Source organism: Hypanus sabinus, chromosome 30, assembly GCF_030144855.1.
Source record: "Hypanus sabinus isolate sHypSab1 chromosome 30, sHypSab1.hap1, whole genome shotgun sequence".
Lineage (NCBI taxonomy): Eukaryota > Metazoa > Chordata > Chondrichthyes > Myliobatiformes > Dasyatidae > Hypanus > Hypanus sabinus.
The window spans coordinates 34,259,852-34,273,698 of NC_082735.1; the positions used below are offsets into that span (position 1 = coordinate 34,259,852).

Sequence of the window (13,847 nt, forward strand, 5' to 3'; positions counted from 1 at the left end):
CATGGGATAGATCTGAAAGATCCCATGGCAGAATCTGAAGATGGAAAGGGGTTCATCCTCGTACCCTTCCCAAAATCAGTATCAATGAAACAGTTTTGAAGAACACTTCCCATCAGTCTGCAAGCATAAACATAAGCTTTTCATTCCCACTTTAACTCTGCACTCTTAACCTCTCTAAGTTCAACCTTCTGCACTGTTCCAATGGTAAGTTCTCAAGGAACCTTTCTTCTGTCTAGACATTTTGCAACACTTGCGATTCAATATTAAATTTAACAGTTCTTTAACCGTCTGTCTCAATTTGTTTATTATTTTCCCGTGCCACCTCCATCTGCTGCTTTTGGAGGATAATTAACTTGAGAACTTTGGTCTACAATTTGTCACAGACATTATTTGCATTTTATTCCTCTTCTCTCCATCCCTTAACCTCTTACCAACTTCAAAAGCTTTTTTTCTCATTCGAGAGATATTTGATTTAAAACATCAATTCTGTTTCTCTTCCCATGGATGCTGCTTGATACGTTAAGCGTTTTCAGGGTTTTCTACCTTTGGATTTGTTGTTCTGTAATCTTATTGTTTCATTACCCAAAACAGATTATTAATTTTATTGTCATGTTTCCAAGGGTGGAATGTTACTCCGTGTATATTGGTTGCTGCTTTTCCTGCATTATAACATTGACTGCTGTGAACTTCTCCATAATAATATAGAATACATTTTTAATATATTAGGTGATGCAACTTATGATGTTCTTAGATTGTAAAAGATGTATGGTATATAAATAAAAGGATTGTGTTTTTCTTATATGCTCAACTGCTCTAAACAATCAGTGGCCCAAATGATAACTGGTAGTGTCCCGTGTTTAATTGTTGATCAGGTAATTTCCTAGTGCACACTTTATGTCAAAGCTGACTAGGTAACTTCTTGAGTTTTTACTTCCCTCACCCAGAATAGTGGTGAACCCAATTGCAGAGACAAGTCACGCAAAATTGGAGGGGAAAAAAAGGTTTCATTAGTTTCAAAGTAAATATGCAAAAATGATAAATCTGGTCTGCAGGTAGAGATTCTAAGTTGGAGGAAGGACAGTTTTGATGGTATCAGAAATGATCTGGCAATTTTAGATTGGGACAGGATGTTTTCTGGTAATAGTCTTGGTAAGTAGGAGACTTTCAAAAGTGAAATTTTGAGAGTACAAAGCTTGTATGTGCCTGTCAGAATAAAAGGTGAAGTTAACAAATGTAGAGAACTTCGTTTTTTCAAGAGATATTGAGGGCCTGGTTAAGGAGGGAAAAAAAAGGTGCATAGCAGATATAGGTAAGAACAAATGAGGTACTGATGAAGTATAAGAAATGCAGAACACTTAAGAAAAAGATCAGGAGGGCTAAAAACAGCATGAGGTTGCCCTAACAGACAAGGTGAAGGAGAATCCTAAGAAATTTTACAGATATGTGAAGAGCAAAAGGATTGTAAGGCACAAAATTGGTCCTCTAGAAGATCAGAATGGTAATCCATGTGAGAAGCCAAAAGAGAAGGGGGAAACTTACATTTTTTTTTGCAACTGTATTTTCTCAGGAGACAGACACATGAGTCTACAGAGGTGAGTCAAAGTGGTATCAACTTCATGGACCCTATACAGATTATAGAAGAGGAGGTGTGTGCTGTCCTGAGGCAAATCAGAATCAGGTTTATTATCATCGGCATGTGACATGAAATTTGTTCACTTAGCAGCAGCAGTTCAATGCAGTTCATAATCTAGCAGAGAGAGGAAAAGAAAATAACAATAATAATAATAATAAACAAGTAAAACAATTACAGTATAAGTAAACACGAGGAAATCTGCAGATGCTGGAAATTCAAACAACACACACAAAATGCTGGTGGAACACAGCAGGCCAGGCAGCATCTATAGGGAGAAGCAACGTCGGTGGTGCTTCTCCTTATAGATGCTGCCTGGCCTGCTGTGTTCCACCAGCATTTTGTGTGTGTTGGGTGTACAGTGTAAGTAAATTGGGGTGGATAAATCCCCAGGGCCTGACAGGTGTTCCCTTAGACCCTACAAGAATAAGTGCACAAACTGCCAGGGCCCTAGCAGAGATATTTAAATCATCCTTAGCGATAGAAGAGCTACCAATGCATTGGAGGGTAGCCAGGCTTGTTCCTCTATTTAAGAAAGGTTCTAAACATAAACCAGGAAATTATGGGATGGTGAGTTTGGCAGTAGTTGTGGGAAAATTTCTGGAAGCTATTCTAAGGGACCAGATATGTGTGTTTGGCTAGTTTTTCGAGGAAGTTACCAGACAAGTGGATGAAGGCAAGACAGCTGCTGCTGCCTACATGGCATTTGAGAAGGTCCCGCTTGGGAGGTTGGCCAAGAAGATTCAGTCGCTCGGCATTCACGATGAGGTAGTAATTGGATTAGACATTGGCTTTGTGGGAGAAGACAAAGAATGGCAGTAGATGATGATCTCTCCTACTGGAGGCTTGTGATTCGTAGAGTACTGCTGGGTCCATTGTTGTTTGTCATCCATATCATCGATCTGGATTAGCGAATTTGCAGATGACCCCCAGATCAGGGGTGCAGTTGTCAGTGAGGAAGGCTATCGTGGCTTGCAGAGGAGTCTGAATCAGCTGGGAAACTGGGCTGAGAAATGGTAGATGGAATTTAATCATCCTCCACCACCACCACTCCTCCAAGACTGAGAAAAGAAGGGAAGCAGGGAAGGTAGACAGGCTACTGAGGTGATTGCACTGAGAGAGTGGTCAGGGTGAAGTAGGCAGGGTAAAGTTCAAAGTAAATTGTTATCGAAGTACATAATACAGCCCTGAGATTCATTATTGGGCACACTCAATATACCTACAGCACGGTAACCAAATCAAAATCAATCAAAGAACCCGCAACTTGGGAGTTCAACCAGAGTGCAGAAGACAAATAGCTGTGCAAGTACAAAAAGAAAGAAATAATTGTACTAATAAATAAATAAGCAGTAAATATCGAGAACATGGGATGAAGAGTCCTTGAAAGTGAGTCCATTGGTTGTCGTATCATTTCAATGATGGGGCAAGTGAAATTGAATGAATTTATCCCCTTTGGTTGAAGAGCATGATGGTTGAGGGGTAATAACTGTCCCTGAACCTGGTGATGTGAGTCCTGAAGTTCCTGTACCTTCTTCCTAATGGCAGCAGCAAGAGGAGAGTATGTTCCGGGTGGTGCCTCCTGCAACCACCTCTTTGTTGTTGTACTAATCTCTGCAGCTTCACTCTTTAGCCTCTGCCTGTATCCAGGTAGGTAAAGGCCAGCCAGGTGATCCGATTTACCGAAATGCAGCCTGGACATGGAACAATACACATTCCTTGACTTAGTATAACAATAGTCTAGTGTGTTGGGGCCTTCGGTGCTACAGTTTACATGCTGATGGTAATTGGGCAGGGTTTTCTTCAAACAAGCCTGGATGAAGTTCCCAACTGGAAAACACCACCAAAGGAGTAACCGTATCAGCAGAGGGACTGTGCCAATGGAATAACCATATCAACTCTTAATTAACTGGCAATTTAATTTACTAACAACTCTGGGTAGATGCTGAAGAGCAATCCTTTTACCGTATCTACTTTACCCTTGACATCTCTGCCTCATAGCCTTTGATAACCTTGTCCTACCAGTGTGTTTGCCTCATATCCTTTAATGCCTTTGAATAACAAAAACAAAAAATCTGGCTTGAGAATCATGAGAGCTGGAAACTCAGTTTAGTACCCCAGGTGTCATCATTCCACACCATGAACCTTTGGAAGATCCTGTGTATTTTCTGGCCAAGAAAGATCTCCAACTATGCCCTACTCCTTCAGTGTCACCAAGAGAACATGACCATAATCATCATGAGGAGATGCTGGAGATGGATTGGGCACCTGATGAGAAGAGAGGACAACTCCATCACCAAGACAGCACTTCATTTGACCCGTGAAGGGCGGAAGAAATGCAGGACACTGGTCAACTTGTCATCATACCGCAGAGGCAGAAATGAGGACCCTTGAACCACACCTGGGGCACAATAGAGAAGATGTCCAAGGACAGGCAGAGATGGAGGACCTTCATTGCTGTGCTAAATGCCAGTGTCATAACAGGTAGTAACTAACAAAACAGGAAATGAATTACTTCCGTAATAATGGATTCAGTCATTCTCTGAACATCTACATTAAGCTAGCTGGACAGCAGACGGAGTGACTCAAAACAAATTACGTATAATGAACTTGAAGCAAATTCATTATAACCTGAAGCAAATCATTGTGACTCAACTGCAACCTCACTGAGCTAATAATACAGGTGAAGCTTAATCCCTGACATTGAAGCTCAAACGAAGGCAACAAAAGAAAAAGATTCCTTTGAGGATACTTATGAAAAATTAATAATAGCCAATATGTAATGCTGCCGGTGCTTCGAAAAACCCAAATCATCAGTATATACACTTGAAATTTTGTCATAGAGCATATCTAACACCGAGAATTAGACATCAAATGGGACTGGTTCCTCACCCATATTGCTCATTTTGCCCCCACGGAACTGTTGGCTCTTTTATACATGTTGTATGGGAATGTCCAGGGGTTTTTGGTTTGTGGGGGAAGGTTATCAATATTCTTACAGAACTAACGGGGGTACAATTACCAATGGACCCCGCTGTACATCTTCTAAATGATGACTCCCACCTTTCCCTAATGGAAAAAACAAGCAAAATCTGGCTGGCAGGCCTGACTGCAGCTAAGGAGACTGTAGTCCAGCATTGAAACCTCCCCATGATATTTCAAGTACTCACTGGCTTCGGAGCTTTTCGGACATTTCTTACCTGGAATTATCATCGGCAAGAGTAAATGATGCACAACCAAACACAATCTTAATGTGGACAAATTTAATATCTAACTTAAAAGATCTTCTGTTAAAATAGGAATGCTCTGTCTGTGTATGCACTACTATTCAGTTGGCTGGTGGAGGGGAGAAGGACGGGGGGAGAGAAAGGGGTGGACGGGGGGTGGGGATGAGGGTTGGGGATGGCTGGGATAAACAGTCAAAACGTAATCGGCAGCTGGTTGTATTGAATGTAATTTGTTAGTGTTGCAATAAAAATTAGTGATTTTTTTAAAACGGCCAATATGGAAATGAAAGCTGTATGTTATTTTGTTATTCTTTGCACATAAAAAATATACAAAAATATAGTTGGGAAACGTGAAAAAAGTGAAATCAAGGACACAAATCAATTAATATCACTAAGAAAGGTAAATATGTTCTGTGAAGGTATCATTGTGCAGAAGTACCGTCGGGGGAGTCGGGTTACCTGCGACTGTAAGGCTGGAGACATGGGATCTTGGTGACCTTCAGGCACAGAGCTCGAGAAAAGCAACGTAACTGACTCTTAACATTGTAAACTAGTGAGTTGATTGATATGTCTCCCTGCCCGCTGGAAAAATGGAGACATCTCTTCCTCCCTTATTAGGGAGAGAGAAAACCTGTGATATGTCGAATACCGGGTGAAACTCAAAGTCTTTGGGTAATTGCAAGTCTGTGTCTTTGCTTTACTCACGCTTGAATGCTCGGTGGCGGGGCGATACTTTTTTTTGCAGGTGGGGGAGGGGGATTATTGCTCGCTGCCACTTACGCATGGGAGGGAGGGGAGCTGGGGGGTAACTTTGGGGTTCAAACATTTAACTGTCATTCATTCTTTGGGGCACTCCTCTGTTTGCATGAATGGTTTTAAAGAAAAAGCATTTCAGGATGTACATTGTATACATTTCAATGACATTAAATTGTACCTTTGAAACTTTGAAGTAAAAAGGAGAGAGAAAATAGGGATCTGACGTTCAGCTAGCTTGATATCAAATACGAGAAAATGATAAAAAGCCATTGTTAAGTAAGATATAGTGGTGTGCTTTTCAAAACATCTCTTGATTAAACAGAGTGAACATAATTACCTGAAAGGAGAATATTTTAACTAATTTATTGGACATAAGGTAGAGAAAGGAGAGACAAATAATTTATAGTATTTAGATTTCCACAAAAGCTGCAGAAAATAAAGATTTTGTGGAATTGAGGGTAACGTATTAACATGTACTGAATATTGGTTAACAGACAGAAATCAGCAATGAACATCTTCTTGGTAAACTTTAAGTAGTTGACTTCCTCAGGGATCAGTGTAGAAGTCAGATACTTACAATCAATATTAATGACTTAGATTGAGTGTAAGTATGCTGACAATATAAAAATGCAGAAGTAATCTGTAAGGACATAAAGGAACACAGGCATTTTTAATGAGTGGATAAAACAGATAGCTGGTGGAGTATGATGCAGGGAAATCATCCCTTTTGCTGGGAATAGAAATGCCCAAAATATTTAACTGTTGTGAGGCAATACAGAGTTATAAAGAAAAAGATTTAAGAAGGTTCAAAGGTTCATTTTATTGTCAAAGTATGCATGTACAATACAAATACTTGTCTTCTCCAGACAGCCACGAAATATAGAAAGACCATGGGAGTCATTGAAAGGAAAGACATCAACTCCCCCCCCCCCTCCCTGGCACATAAAAGAAAAATAGACACAACTCACAAACCTCAAAATTCCCCCACAGAAAAAAAACACGACAATAGCATCAAATCCCCCCTGCCCCACCCCGCAGGGAAAAAGAGACAATAGCATCAAATCCCCAACCCCTCTCCCAGAGAAAAACAACAGTGACAGTAACAATCATCGACTCACCCAACTCACAGAAATGAACAGTAGCAGCAACCCCCCCACACACACACACATATAATACTTACAGATCACCCAGCTGCCAATCAGCCTAAGAAGGAAAATGCAGAAACACTGAAGGAGACCAACAGTCCAGTAATCACATTTGTCTCAGAATGTCGAAAACAACATCCGAGGAGAGCAGCCACACAAACTGAGTCCTTCCGTGAAGATTGACCGTGTGGGTCTGAGCGCTACTGACCGTCGTTGCCCCAATGGTCTCCATTGAAGATCGAGATATTGGCACGTGAGCACAGCAAAACATTCGCAATGCAAAATGAACGTTGGAGTTTATTAGGACCATGGTGCATAATAGTACAGAAATCTTGAAAAACTGTAGAGGGCTTTGGTGAGAACACACCTAAAATATTACATCACGATCAAAATCAGAATCAGGTTTAATATCATCGACATATGTCGTGAAATCCATTGTCTTTGCGACAGCAGTACGTTGCAATACAAAATAATAAAAACTGAATTATAGTGAGTAAGGCAAAAATAGAAATCATAAAAGTAGTGAGGCAGTGTTCATAGGTTCAGTGTCCATTCAGGAATCGGGTGGCAGAGGGAAAGAAGCTGCTTTTTGAGGCATTACTTCTTCGAGATGTCCTGGATGGTGGGGAGGCTGGTGCCCAAGATGGAGCTGACTGAGTTTACAACTCTGCAGCTTACTTCCATCCTGTGCATAGCAACACCTCCCCCCACCCCACCCCACCACCATACCAGTTGGAGATGCAGCCAGTTAGAATGCTCTCCACAGTACATAGAAAATATAGAAACACAGTAAGGCCCTTCGGCCCACAATGCTGTGCTGAGTATGTCCCTACCTTAGAACTACCTATGCTTTACCCATTGCCCTCTATTTTTCTAAGCTCCATGTAGCCATCCAGGAGTCTCTTAAAAGACCCTATCGATTCCGCCTCCACCACCGTCACCAGCAGCCCATTCCACGCACTCACCGCTCTCTGTGTAAAAAAACTTACCCCTGACATCTCCTCTGTACCTACTTCCAAGCACCTTAAATCTATGCCCTCTTGTACTAGTCATTTCAGCCCTGGGGAAAAGTCTCTGACTATCCACACGATCGATGCCTCTCATTACCTACAGGAACATCTGTAGAAATTTGCAAGTGTCTTTGGTGACATGCCAAATCTCCTCAAACTCCTTGGATAAAGATAGACTTGCCCTGAAGATACTCCAGCGAGCATTCTCCAGATTGATTCCTAGGATGAAGCGTAGGATTGGAGGAGCAATTGCGTAGCGCAGGCCTGTAATCTCTAAATATAGAAGAAGTAAGAGTGATCATATTGAAATATATGAGATTATGCAAGAGTTTGACAGTAAATGTAACTCACAAGCTACTGATACTAATGTACTGAGCTGAGATTGACAATAGATAAAAACACAAAATGCTGGCAGAACTCAGCAGGCCAGACAGCATCTATGGGAGGAGGTAGTGATGACGTTTTGGGCCAAAACCCTTCATCAGGAGTGAAGTAACATGGGATGGTGGAGAGGGGATAAGAAGTGGGGGGAAGGGATGAAGTAGAGAGCTGGGAAGTGATAGGCTGGAGGGAAATGGGCTAGGGGAAGGTGGAGAATTATGGGAATAAAAGAGAAAGAAAGGTAGGGCTGGAGGGAGATTATAGTGAGGGGGGAAAAAAGAGATAGAGAACCAGATAAAATAATAGATAGGGATGGAGGTAAGGGGGGGGCAGGGGTATCAACGGAGGTCTGTGAGTTGGATGTTCATGCCGGCAGGCAGGAGATAACAATAGATAACATTATTTAGTGAGAAAGGGGTTGCTTTATTTATTCAGTTATCTGACATCAGGTAAAATTGTTTAGGAGTTCACTTCCTTCAAGGTATTTACAAAACTACACACAGGAAACAATCCTTATCTAATTAGGATGCTCAATATCAATTTATGTAACTGAGTATGCATATTTGCCTGATTAAAGTCCAGTGAATGGACGTGTAGCCTTGGTGCAATGTACAGGGTGGGTGAGAAGTCAACGTACATGACACCAGGTTATCATGATCAGCCACTTCCATCTGTCTGACCCGGTGCATCACTGAAAAAAACCTGCTGCTTGCCTGACCATAGTAACAAGTTGCATGGCCAATTATCTGCTGAGAGTTTGTTTGTCAATGAAAGCTGCTTTGCCTCTTGGAGCCAAGGTCACTTTTAGACAATGTAGGAAACGGAGTATAAATAGAGTCAGATGTAGCCAGCCCATTTGGTGCTTGTGGAGGTTAGTGTTCTGAGAGCTGGAGACAAGCATATTTGATCTTCTCTCAGCCAATCATTCATAGCACGTCTACGACAACAATTGCATTGGAGTGCTGCAAGCTGGGGGCTTCAGTTTCCAGTTAAGATCAGAACTGTATTGAGCTGCAAACATCATTGCGTTGTGCTATTTGAGTGTTAAGTTCAGAGTGACTTCAACTTGGCAGTGAGGAGGTTATGGCTTGTGTCAGTCTTCTGCTCGATAAATGCCAGTGTGTTTCTGGAATGCGACAGAGTGCAATCTTATATGCTATCCTGAGCCAGCAGAGAGACCTGAAGTTCTCACATCACAGCTGCTCCTGCGAAACTAGGCAGACGGTTTGTTTGAGAACTCCGCAGGTTACCTGCCAGATGGTATCCGATGTGCTGGTGAAGACAGTAAGTTTTATGAAGAACCTTCCTTCGTTCCACCACCTTCCCAGAGCAGACCAGTTGCTGTTACTGGAAAGCTGCTGGACCCCGTTGTTCTTGTTGGGATTGGCTCAGGAGAGAGTGAGCTTTGACGTGATAGAGACCCCAGGCCACAGTATGCTGAAGAGAATCCTGCTGAATGGGCAAGGCCTGATCAAGACAGGGCAAGAGGAAAGGAGGCAGCCAACACTTGCTGATGTACAGAGAGTGAAAATGTGTCTGCACAAGTTGTGGGGCTTGGATCTGAATCCAACAGAGTATGCATATCTGAAAGGAGCAATCCTCTTCAACCCTGGTAACTTAACATTCTTTATTTTTTGCTTTATTCTAGTATTTGTAATGAACTAAAGGAATTGTAATAGTGCCATATTTACACAAAAAGTATTGAGGTTGTCTGTTTTATTTGGTGCTCCCAATGTGGCCTCAACGTAAGTTAGGGGATCACCTTGTCAAGCACCCCCACTGTCTGCCAAAAGCATAATTTCCTGGTGTCCAACCATTTCAACTCCTATCCCCATTCCATCATGTCAGTCCATGGCCTCCTCTTCTGCCACGGTGAGGCCACTGTCAGCTTGGAGCAGCACATTATACTCCGTCTGTTAGCCTCCAACCTGATGGTATCAACATTGATTTCTCTTTCCGGTAATTTTTTCCCTCCCTCTTCCCTCTTGTTTAATTCCCCAGTCTGGCCCACTTCTTATCTTTCCTCCTCCCCTGCCTATCACCTCCCCAGAGTCCCCTCCTTTTTCCCTTTCTCTCACAGTCTGCTCTCCTCTCCTGTCTGATTCCTTCTTCTCTAGCCCTTTACCTTTCCCACCCACCTGGCTTCACCTTCTAGCTTGACTTCCTTCTCCTCCCCCCCCCCCGCCCCCACAACCTTTGTATTCTGGCATCTACCCCCTTCCTTTCCAGTCCTGGTCTCGGCATGAAATGTCGACTGTTTATTCATTTCCAAAGATGCTGCCTGACCTGCTGAGTTCCTCCAGCGTCCAGCTCTTTGTGTGTGTTTACACAAAATAAATTAGTTTACAGGAGTCCAACAGTAATATTCCTGTGACTGGGAACATTAACAGTGAAGTGACACAGAAGTTAGAGCTTCTGCTTCACTGCTTTAGCATCCAGGGCTTGATTTTATCTGTGTGGAGTTGCTGTGTTCTCTGTGTGAATTTCCATAGATTTCTTTCCAAATCCCAAACGTGTCATTGTAGGTTAACTAGCTAATGCAAACTACGCCAGCTGGAGTGGCAAAAGCTGTCAACAGGGAGTGTGTGAGAAAGGGGGAGAGAGAAGGAGAGAGGGAGAGGGAGAGGGAGAGGGAGAGGAAGTTAGTTGCAGGGCTACAGGGGAAAAAATGAAAGGGGATTTGGTTGGGATTGTGCTATTGAGAGCTGGCACAGTTCAGCGGACTGAACCCTTCCTTATTGTACTAAGTCAATATTGAATGTCAGCAGCAATTTGAGCTGGAGGTTCACAGTCTGGAGATACTGTCAATTTTTGTCAAAAATAATTATGCATTTTGGAGGGGGGGGGGTTGTGTGATTATTTATTAATAATTCCTGATAGTATTTTTAGAATTCCTGTCTTTCATTGTCTTGCAATATTTCCACCACTTTTGGGGTGTCTGCATTCTCAACGACTTAAACTGCCCGATTTTCTGGTTATGAATCCTTACTGTGATGCCAAACCCAAATGAGGATTAAAGTAGAGACTCTTTTTTGGATGTAACCTCTCAGGGTCAAATGGTGTTAAACCTAAATCACAGAGTATCCTGGAAACAAAGTAAATGAATATGATACTCGTTTTGGACAGATGAAACTAATTCTGAACCAACTTGAAGGTCAGATCCTTTCAATAAAAAGCTCTGATTCTTCATAGGCCTGCTGCCTCTAGCTCCATTGCATGGGCTTTGCATCTGATCTTGCTTGTGCTTCTGTCTTTTATAGATCTACCTGGACTCCAAGCTCCTGATTACATCGAAAGCCTTCAGCGCGAGGCACAGCGCGTACTCCACAAGGTCCTGATGCCTCTTCCTTCCAAGGACGACAGCCGCTTTGCCCAGGTTTTACTCACCGTCTCCAGCCTGAAGACCATCAGTGCTGATCTCATAACAGAACTCTTTTTCAGGCCAGTGATCGGAGCAGCCGACATGAATGAGCTGGTGCTAGAGATGCTTTATCACCAGTCAAGCACAGCTACCATCATTACTGCTAATGGACTGTTTGTTTGATTCCCTGCCTGGCCAAGCCTCTCGGCGCACCCACATCACTTGGTCACTCCTACATTATAGCCTTCCTACAACACCTGCCCACTCGAGCCTCAGTACTCACCCACGCCCTCTCCCACTTATACTTGACCGTTCTTTCACTGATTAACCTTGCCAAATGCCCTTCTGCACCTCACTGCTGCTAATGCAGTTCCTGTTCTCATCACTGCTCCTGCCCTGTTCTATGTTGGACTACCTCATTACACAGCCCTCGCCCACCGAGATCTCCCTGCTCATTTGTAGAGCCACAACCCACTCACACCTTAAGGACCATCCAGGTTTCCCTTCCTTTTGCTGCCACCTGGTGTTCTGTATTATTTTCTATCATGAATAAAAATATTGTACTTATTTTAAACAGTTTATTACCTTTACTGAGTCAAAGTTCAAAGTAACTTTAGTAACCAAGTGCATACAGTATTTGTCGCCATATACAACCCTGAGATTCATTTTCCTGTGGGCATACTCAGTAAGTTTATAAAATAATAACCATAACAGAATCAATGAAAGATCAAGCAACTAGGGGTTCAACTGGAGTTCAGAAGACAAGCTATGCAAATCAACAAGAAGAGATAATAATAATAAATAAATAAACAATAAGTATCAAGAATATGACATGAAGAGTTCTTGACAGTGAGTTCATTGGTTTCAGGAACATCTCAATGTTGGGGCGTGAATTTTGGTTGAAGAGTACGATGGGTGAAGGGTAGTAACTGTTCCTGAATATGGTGGTGCGAGTCCTGAGGCTCCTTTACCTCCTCCTGGACAGCAGCAGCGACAAGAGAGCATGTCCTGGGTGGTGGGGGTCCCCAATGATGGATGCTGCTTTCCTGCGTTTCACGTAGATGTGCTCAATGTCCATACGCTTATTGTTAACTCAAAGTGACACACAGGTAAGACACTGTAGCCATTTCATTCCAGTTGCCCCACGGATATTAGGCAATTGCTTAAGCCCACATGGGGAGAGGGCAGGAGAATGGGGTTGAGGAGGATAATAAATCAGCCGTGATGGAATGGTGGAGCAGACTTGATGGGCCAAATGGTCTAATTCTGCTCCTATGTCTTATGGAATCTAAACTCCTCTCATGCTCATCATTTAGGAAAAGTAATAGCCATACAGCCCTTTGAAACTAACTGCTTGTCACGTGTCAAAAACTAAATGTAGTATTTCCCATTACCATAGAAAATGCTTGGAAAACTGATCAGGTCAGGCTCGACACTCAACCTAACAACACATGGAAAGCGTACAAGAAGCCGGCCGGATTTGAACCTGGGACCTCTTGCCTCAAAGTCTGGTGTGGGTGCCACTACACCACCGGCTGGCAAAATAGGGGACGTTTATCGGCCCATTGAGCTTCCAGGTCTGCACAATGAGTTAATGGTAAGATGGTGAATCTAGTGTGTAGGACAAGAAATCAACAAAACAGAAACTACGGGCAACATCTGTAGAAAGAGAAACATGTTAAGACAAAGAGAAATATGTTAGTCCGGGGAGCAGTAAAGTGTCGGTGAGACAGATAATTTATTGTTGATGCGATTGTGGTATACCGAGGCGTGCTCAGCAGCCCAGACTGTAGACAGGAAGGAAGAAAAAGGAATGGCAAGCAGAAATGCTTCTTATGCAAACAGAAAGCAAGTTATCCAAACTTAAAAGAATGCAATATTAAACCTGGGAAGCTGCACTGTCCACAGATAGAAGGTGAATTGTTACACTGGGTCACAGAAAGAGAGATCAGTGTGGGAATGGGACAGTGAATTAAAATGTCAAGCAACTAGGAGTTAAGGGTCATGTTTGTAGACAGAGTGCAGATGCCCCAGAAAGCGATCTCTCAACAATGGGGAGATGGCCGCCATCCTGAGAATCGAATGCGGCATACTAGATTGGGAGGACCCCCAAGAGGAGGTTCTTCCAATGTACTGTCGTGGCTTGGAGGCTCGCGTGCCTCAATGACCCGGGGAGCTCTGCTGTCTGGAGTCAGGACTTTATGCTTTGGCTCTTGGTCGGGTCACCATGCCAAACAGGTCAAACAGTAGAGGCCAGATTAAGAGTGGTCCACCAGACCTCAGGATTCAGGGGTTCACCTCAGGCCTAACAACCCTGAAAGGTAATACAAAGTGGTTACA

The 13,847-nt window shown here is 42.9% G+C and overlaps 1 protein-coding gene across 1 annotated transcript; it reads left to right on the forward strand.

Moving 5' to 3' along the window:
• The first annotated feature begins 8,577 nt into the window (after positions 1-8,577).
• LOC132383547 (nuclear receptor subfamily 0 group B member 2-like) lies at positions 8,578-12,014 on the forward strand. The gene is made up of 2 exons (XM_059954668.1): positions 8,578-9,758; positions 11,407-12,014. Exons 1-2 carry the CDS (start codon positions 9,230-9,232, stop codon positions 11,688-11,690), a joined length of 813 nt encoding a protein of 270 aa, XP_059810651.1. The 5' UTR covers positions 8,578-9,229; the 3' UTR covers positions 11,691-12,014.
• Positions 12,015-13,847: the final 1,833 nt, after the last annotated feature.

What these genes read in the sequence shown, in the direction of transcription:
- LOC132383547 (XM_059954668.1), top strand. Translation starts at nt 9,230, where the DNA reads ATGGCTTGTGTCAGTCTTCTGCTCGATAAATGCCAGTGTGTTTCTGGA. An exon ending in AGCAATCCTCTTCAACCCTG is followed by an intron (nt 9,759 to 11,406) that starts GTAACTTAACAT and finishes TGTCTTTTATAG; the next exon opens with ATCTACCTGGACTCCAAGCT.